The sequence below is a fragment of the Podarcis raffonei genome, chromosome 14, assembly GCF_027172205.1.
Source record: "Podarcis raffonei isolate rPodRaf1 chromosome 14, rPodRaf1.pri, whole genome shotgun sequence".
Taxonomy (NCBI): domain Eukaryota; kingdom Metazoa; phylum Chordata; class Lepidosauria; order Squamata; family Lacertidae; genus Podarcis; species Podarcis raffonei.
Genome location: NC_070615.1, coordinates 20,986,580 through 20,994,832, shown reverse-complemented (window position 1 = coordinate 20,994,832; position 8,253 = coordinate 20,986,580). Strand labels below are relative to the sequence as shown.

The 8,253-nt window shown below is 51.7% G+C and overlaps 1 protein-coding gene across 5 annotated transcripts in view; it reads right to left on the bottom strand.

Annotated features, from left to right (window-relative positions):
• Positions 1-608: 608 nt before the first annotated feature.
• LOC128401613 (protein Lines homolog 1-like) overlaps positions 609-8,253 on the bottom strand; it is an 84,550-nt gene continuing 76,905 nt past the window's right edge. For all 5 annotated transcript variants that reach the window (XM_053364891.1, XM_053364886.1, XM_053364889.1 and 2 more), the window contains one exon: positions 609-1,488. In XM_053364891.1, coding sequence (XP_053220866.1) covers positions 1,363-1,488 — 126 coding nt within the window. In that variant the 3' untranslated portion in view covers positions 609-1,362. The remainder of the gene's footprint in view (positions 1,489-8,253) is intronic.

Genomic DNA, 8,253 nt, shown 5'->3' with positions numbered 1-8,253 from the left:
TTATTATTATTATTAGGCCAACCTGAAACAGAGGCAGTCATGGACTCCAGATGTGTTACTTGGTTTCTTGGAGGATAGATTGTTTTTAGAGTCAGAAAGCAGCAGGCTTCAATGGACACCTCACTGCAAAGCAGTGTAACAAAAACATAAAGGAAGAGGAATTCTTTGTAGGGCTTCAAGGCATCATCAAATGAGCTGCTTTCCTAAAAAAAAAAATGCAATTCCCACTTGGCACAACTGAGTCGAGAAAGAAGCAGTATAGCCCAGCCAAGGCCTTCCATGCCCTTCAACTCCAGAATGATCTATGCATGGGATCACTGCCACCCACAATTTGCACAAGGCTGCTGGAGGCCCAGCAAGAAATCTCTAACTCAAGAGGTAGGAAGGTTGTGCTGAGCTGTCAGCAACCACCTGGGCTAGGACCAGGAGCTCCTAGCTCTCCATGCAGCCACCGTGTGGTAAGCCACCAGATATGCCATTTGGACCATCTTCCAGGGCAGAGAAGGGCTGTAGCTCCAAGGTACGGCATCTGCCTTACATGAAAAAGGCCCCAGGCCCAATGCCCGGCATCTCTAGGTAAAACTGGGGAAAGAATCCTATCTGAACTTCTTGTGTAGAAAATGCTGAACAAGATAGATCTGACTCAGTCTAAAGTCTATGTTCTCAGGCTCCCCACATACCAGGGTGGCCGCTGGGCCCTCCCACAATGTCTTGTGCTTCTACCATCAAGTAACAAACCAACTTAACAACAATTCCCAGAGTGGCTTAATGGTCAATCGTCATTCTGGAGAAAAATATCACAAAGATCCTTGGTAGAGTTTGGTCCACGCTGCCTCTTCCTAAGGTCAACCCTTCCAAGAGAGAATTAGAAGCAGTTCTCAGGAAAGCAACCAATGAAGGCTTGAAACTCAACAAAGATGGCCTAATGCCTTACTGAAAAAATTCTGGTGGCAACAACTTCACATATAACCCCGCACTTATGAAACCATGTTAAAACATTATGAGAGACTCGGCAAAACTGTTTAAAGCGCTTATCAAATTCTAAATGTGTGAGCAGCTCAGTTCGAAATGATGACACTCCAAAGACTGTTTGGCGATCCTTGAAAATTCTCAAGAGTTGAAAAGGTCAGGCTTGCCATGCACCCGTATGCACTGTGTTAGAAAGTGGCCCATTAAACACATTTTGTCGAGTTAAGCAAATTATTCTTGCTCTTTTAAGAAACTGGGCTCTCTTCCAGCTCAACTGGCCGGCAATAAAATCAATAATGGACTCCAGTTAAGATGTTGACGCTAAGCTCTCTACTGTAGGATGGATTTCAGGCGCAGCAAACAGCACCCTGAGGAGAAGGCGCTGGCAACACGCTAATGATTGTTGTTGTTTAGGAGAGGGTAGCTCAATCCATTCTTGCTTCCGTTTTTGGTGCACTCCTCTTCGACATCACTGAAAGAATCTTCTTCTTCTTCGTCACTCCTTTCATCTTTCACATGCTAAGTGGGGAGGGGAGGAAGAGTATTAGTCAACGTTCACAGATGCCAACACACACACATCCATTACTGACAACAGCAGAACATAGAGTTAAACTAAAGGACATGGGGTGTTGTTCAGAAGGAATGGAAACAGGCTACTTTTGATTGAAGAAAGAGGCGGCAAATCAGAGGCTGAAACTGATCTGAAAACACTCTCACCAAATCTGCACCCTGCACCGGAATCCTCACGCTTAGAAACTCAATGTATAGATTAACTTACATCGTCCCAGGTTACATTGCACTAAAACAGAGGCCGGGCACATTTGAACCGAAGGTGCTTGAGAACAAAGAATAATTTGGTAGAAAATACAGAGGAAGAGGAGAAGAAAAAACAGGTCGGGGGAGCAAAGGCCTTTGGGTCAGAAAGGAGAGGTAACATGGTAAACCGTTCAAAATGGATGTGTGTCATTTTTTCTGCCCTTGAGCAGGAGGAAATTCCCACACCTATACAGAGTTACTCAGCTGTAAGAACTGATTCATGTAAAACTGGAACTCTGTTCCATCATAAACACTCATGAACAAGTAGGATGCAGGATGGGCAGTGAGTGTACTAGCACTACTAGTACATCGTCATTGTCTCACCAGTACTTCCCAGGGCTGGGCAACTGTCAATTTCGGTTTCCCTCAGTTTCTCATTTTTCCATTCTTATGTTCAGTTCTCCACATTTTCATCGGCATTTGAAAATTCATCAGTGTTTAAGTCTGAATTTCTCTCAATGAACACCCATTGCTGTGTGAAATAGCTGCGTGACTCTACCATTGCACTTTAAACGTGAAGCAAATTCCATCCACCAATCTCTTGCAGGAGGAAATATTCCCAGTGCTTCCATTTCAGTCTTTTCCACCCAACATCAGTGCAATCTCATGCATCTCCACTCAAAAGTAAGCCCTCGTGAGCTCACAGGTAAGTGCACAACGGCCTTAGAACATTTTGGGATAAAAATTGCAAAACAAGTGCAGGCATTCATTCACTGGCCTTTCAGATCTGTCCCAGGTCTACAATTAGTAAAAGACTCCTATATTAGTAGCTAGTCTGACGGCAATTGTCCGTCATTGTCCCTCACTCCCCTTTATCTATTAAGTTTCCATGAAGACAGAGTAAAGCTAGGAGGGAAAATTAAAGCATAAACTCTACCAGTTTGACCGCAAAACATAAACTTCCTGGGGTTCTCTCTTTTGTCTTTTCCAGAGCAATGCTAACAAGGGTATCCAAACAAACAAATCGCAGTGTAAATACTGTAGGATAAACTTGGCACACCATCAGATAGAAGGAAAGGAAAAGCCCCACACAGACAATTGATGAGGTATCATTTTGTTCAAATCGCCCACTGGCACTTCCTGAGCTAAGGACTCACTTTGCATTCGCAGTCAAAAGGCAACAATGTTTTCTGGGGGTCCGCGATGATTACCACAGGAGCGCACAGGGAGGAAAGCCTCCACGAATTAAAAAAGAACAGACATGCTGAGCACAGAGAGAGAATAGGAACTGGACTTACTGTCCAGTTCTGGGTGTGCATATGCTGGATTTGCTTGTGACTGAGCCAAGAAGTGCCGTGGCTCAGTGGTAGAGTGTCTCCTCTGCGTGCAAGAGGCACCAAATTCAGTCTCAAGCATCTCCAGGTAGGAATGTCCTGTCTGAAGCAGTGGGCAGCTGTTGGCAGTCAATGAAGGCAATCCTTAACTAGATGGTCCCTTGATCTGACTCAGCAGAAGGTAGCTTCCTATGGGTCTAAAGATCTTGAGGCTGTGTTTATGAGGAAATGCTTCCTCACTCCACCCCACCCCGGAGTATTATCTGGAAGTTCATTGAAATATTAATGGGACATTCATCCATGAACACATAAAGAAGGCTGTTGCTTTTGTGTAGTGCAAGCAGTAGAGGAAAAGCACAAGGAAAGATCTTTCAGCCTGTTTTGCACGTTCAAGACTATTTCGTTGCTCTCTCTCTCTCTTTTTTTAGTGGACTCTGGAATCTGCTCTGAAATTATGTGAAATGTCACCAGTTCACGACTCGAGACGTTCTATAAAAACAGCTGCCTCAAGCTAGGATGTGTTGAGCTACATTTCGAAGCCCGGCTGAATAGTTACAAGGATAATAATTCCAGGTACCTAAATCCACTGAGAAAGTCAACTCGTGTTAATCCCAACATGTAAAAATAAAATAAAATTATTGTGAATAGGCCTGGATGATGGCCTTCAGCTGGCCTATTAACAATCCATTCATGCGGTGATAAGACAATCTTCCTTTTTAATTGACAGTAGCGTACGATGGATAGTCACATGGGAGGGGAGTTTCAAATAACCCAGATGCAGCATGGGAGAATTCTAGAATGGTCCATCAGTACAATCCAGTCTGCATTGATCTGTATACAACACACAGACCCATTGTGATTCTTTACTCAGAAACAAGTTCCACCATCTCTAATGGGGCTTGCTCCTGAGGAAGTGTGCAAAGAATTATAGCCACGTGTTTGATTGTGAGGACATCCTGAAAGAACGAAAGCTTTCCCACCTCCACCAGTCACAGGAGAAATCTGTTTGATCTGCTCTCTTTGTACCACTGGAAAAAATGATTGTTTCAATTCCTGCCTCTGCAAGCCTGCAAAGCCTAATAAGAAAAAGTTACTTATCTCCTCTGCCTCCCAGTGCCCAGCCTGGTGATAACACAATAAAGATGCAAGGAGGGATCTGCAGCCCAGGTTAGGAAAAGAGGTACCGTATTTTTCGCACCATAGGACGCACTTTTTCCCCTCCAAAAATGAAGGGGAAATGTGTGTGCGTCCTATGGTGCGAATGCAGGCTTTCGCTGAAGCCTGGAGAGCGAGAGGCATCGGTGCACAGCGACCCCTCTCGCTCTCCAGGCTTCAGGAAGCTATCTGCAAGCCTTGCGCGCCCGGCGGGAGGTCCCGACGGGCGCGCGAGGCTTGGGGCGGCAGCCTGTCACCCGAAGCACGGGGAGCCCCCCGAGGGCTCTCCGTGCTTCGGGCGAGTGTCTGCAAGCCTTGCGCGCCTGGCGGGAGGTCCCGACGGGCGCGCGAGGCTTGGGGCGGCAGCCTGTCACCCGAAGCTTCGGGCGAGTGTCTGCAAGCCTTGCGCGCCCGGCGGGAGGTCCCGACGGGCGCGCGAGGCTTGGGGCGGCAGCCTGTCGCCCGAAGCACGGGGAGGCCTCCGGAGGGCTCTCCGTGCTTGGGGCGACAGGCTGCAAGCCTTGTGCGCCCGGCGGGAGGTCCCGACGGGCGCGCGAGGCTTGGGGCGGCAGCCTGTCACCCGAAGCACGGGGAGCCCCCCGAGGGCTCCCCGTGCTTCAGGCGAGTGTCTGCAAGCCTTGCGCGCCCGGCGGGAGGTCCCGACGGGCGTGCGAGGCTTGGGGCGGCAGCCTGTCGCCCGAAGCACGGGGAGGCCTCCGGAGGGCTCTCCGTGCTTGGGGCGACAGGCTGCAAGCCTTGCGCACCCGGCGGGAGGTCCCGACGGGCGCGCGAGGCTTGGGGCGGCAGCCTGTCACCCGAAGCACGGGGAGCCCCCCGAGGGCTCTCCGTGCTTCGGGCGAGTGTCTGCAAGCCTTGCGCGCCTGGCGGGAGGTCCCGACGGGCGCGCGAGGCTTGGGGCGGCAGCCTGTCACCCGAAGCTTCGGGCGAGTGTCTGCAAGCCTTGCGCGCCCGGCGGGAGGTCCCGACGGGCGCGCGAGGCTTGGGGCGGCAGCCTGTCGCCCGAAGCACGGGGAGGCCTCCGGAGGGCTCTCCGTGCTTGGGGCGACAGGCTGCAAGCCTTGTGCGCCCGGCGGGAGGTCCCGACGGGCGCGCGAGGCTTGGGGCGGCAGCCTGTCACCCGAAGCACGGGGAGCCCCCCGAGGGCTCTCCGTGCTTCAGGCGAGTGTCTGCAAGCCTTGCGCGCCCGGCGGGAGGTCCCGACGGGCGTGCGAGGCTTGGGGCGGCAGCCTGTCGCCCGAAGCACGGGGAGGCCTCCGGAGGGCTCTCCGTGCTTGGGGCGACAGGCTGCAAGCCTTGCGCACCCGGCGGGAGGTCCCGACGGGCGCGCGAGGCTTGGGGCGGCAGCCTGTCGCCCGAAGCACGGGGAGGCCTCCGGAGGGCTCTCCGTGCTTCGGGCGACAGGCTGCAAGCCTTGCGCGCCCGGCGGGAGGTCCCGACGGGCGTGCGAGGCTTGGGGCGGCAGCCTGTCACCCGAAGCACGGGGAGCCCCCCGAGGGCTCTCCGTGCTTCGGGCGAGTGTCTGCAAGCCTTGCGCGCCCGGCGGGAGGTCCCGACGGGCGCGCGAGGCTTGGGGCGGCAGCCTGCACCCCGAAGCATGCGTGCTTTGGGCAGGTGTGCGCAAGGCTTGGGGCGGCAGCCGCGGCTGGGGGGGGAATAAATTTTTTTTATTCATTTCCCCCCCCCCCCCAAAAAACGAGGTGCGTCCTATGGGCCGGTGCGCCCTATAGAACGAAAAATACGGTAGTTAGCTACCGTATTTTTTGCACCATAGGACGCACTTTTTCCCTCCTAAAAAGCAAGGGAAAATGTGTGTGTGTCCTATGGAGCGAATGCAGGGGTGAGGCAGGTGGGAAAAGCCCCCAAGAGCTGCACACAAGCTCCGTGCGCTCTTGTGGGCTTTTCCACAGGAGGGAGAAGGGACTGACTGGCCGCATCAGTCCCTTCTCCCACCTCCCAGAAAAGCCAGGAGAAGCCACGATCTCTTTAAAGGGGTTGCGCGGCTTCTACGGGCTTTTGCGAGAGGTGAGGGAATCCCCCCACCTCCCAGTAAAGCCAGGAAAGCCCTGCGCAGCGTCTCCCGGCAAGGAGAGGCTGCACGGGGCTAAAGGGGAAGCCTTGGCTTGCTCCATAACTGCGCGCAACCCCTCCGGCAAGGAGAGGCTGCACGGGGCTATGGATTCTTTAGCCCCACGCAGCTTCTCCCGGGAGGGAGAGGCTGCACGGGGCTAAAAGGGGAAGCCAAAACAGCGAGCAGGATCCATCCTGCTCGCTGCCTTGGCTTGTGCCATAGCCGCGCGCAACCCCTCCGGCAGGGAGAGGTTGTGCGCAGCCTGTACGCTGCTCTTTGGGGCTGGGGGGGGGAAAGATTTTTTTTCTTGATTTCCCCCCCTAAAAACTGGGTGCGCCCTATGGTCCGGTGCGCCCTATGGTGCGAAAAATACGGTACTTTGAATGAATTCAGATCTCCAGGGCCTGATGAGCTGCACCCAAGAGTACTAAAGGAACTTGCGGAGGTAATCTCAGAGCCTCTGTCTATAAGCTTTGAAAATTCTTGGATAGCAGGTGAGGTCCCTGCAGACTGGAGGTGGGCAAATATTCCCCCTATTTTAAAAAAAGGGGGGAGGAGAAGACCCAGGTAACTACCAACCAGTGAGCTTGACATCAATACCAGGGAAGGTCCTTGAACAGGTAATTCAAGCATTTGGTTTGCGAGCACTTAGAAAAGGATGTTGTGATTACTAAGAAACAAGTCATGCCAGACAAATATCATTCCCCCCCCCTTTTTTTGCTAGAGTTACAAGCTTGGTGGATGGGGGGAGTAAGAGCTGTTTGACATGGGAACAGATTCCCTCAGAAGGTGCTGGAATCTCCTTCCTTTGGAATTTTTAAACAGGGGTTGGATGGTCACCTGCCATGGATACTTTAGTTGAGATTCCTGAATAGCAGGAGGGTTGGGCTAGATGACCCTTAGGGTCCCTTACAACGCTACCATTCTAGGACCTCCACGTCTCTCATTTTCCAGGATCCAGAAAAGCCAACAGCACTCAATATCAAACTAGTCTCTTAAGTTACTGCTCAGTTTTAACCAAGCGGAGACTACAATAATTCACAATTAATCGTGTACTCCGTGGCTTCCTATAAATTCTGCTGGCTTTGTTATTGAAATCCGCTAACTACTCCAGGGTATGTGTCTTTGGGAGAATGTCAAAAGCTCAGGCAGCCCCGCACAAGTCATCACATCCCATTGCTTCCCCAGCGAGTCCAATTATAAATCTCTTCCTGGCAACGAAACAAAGGCCGATATAATAAGCATTTTGGTGCTGTTACGGAATTTCTTTGTTAACCCTAAGACAAAAGCTTAGAGTTGAGCTAAAGAGCTCCTTGTTATTAGACTTTGTTTCACATTATGAATGCTTCCTTAGCCAAAAAACAGACTTCTCGGGTTGGGGTGCATTTTATTGAGTGCTGTCATCGCAGATCGTCGGGGCAGTTGAAATGGCTCTGCCTGCTCAGCCCTTCAGAGGGGGCCAGCCCAGACTCAGCTTGCAAGGTGGGATGGAACTGCTTGGCCAGGTTCCTAGTGGGGGGTGGGGTGGGGGGAGGAAGGGTCACTTTTGCTTATCGGTCTTGGAGTAAAAGACCCCAGGCCTGAAAACCTTCTGCTTGAGGTTGCTGACAAGGGGTGATGATGGAAGCGAACGGGGATTGGATGCTTACGCGACAAAGGAAAAGTGGTGTTCTCAGAACTTGTTATCGAAAACAAATTCTTGGGATGTAGCTGGAAGAACAAAACTGCAAGGTTAGCTGAAGCTGGCATGATGAAGTAAAACCTTCTTTGAAACAGCTTGGCTACATTCACAGAATCCCAGCTGCAAGGGACCACCAGAGTTATCTAGACCACCCCCCTACAATTCAGGAATCTTTCATCCAATGTGGGGCTCAAACCCATGACCGAGATTAAGAGTCTCATGCTCTAACAGTGATCCGCCGCATACGGACCTCGGTCACTTTTGGTGGT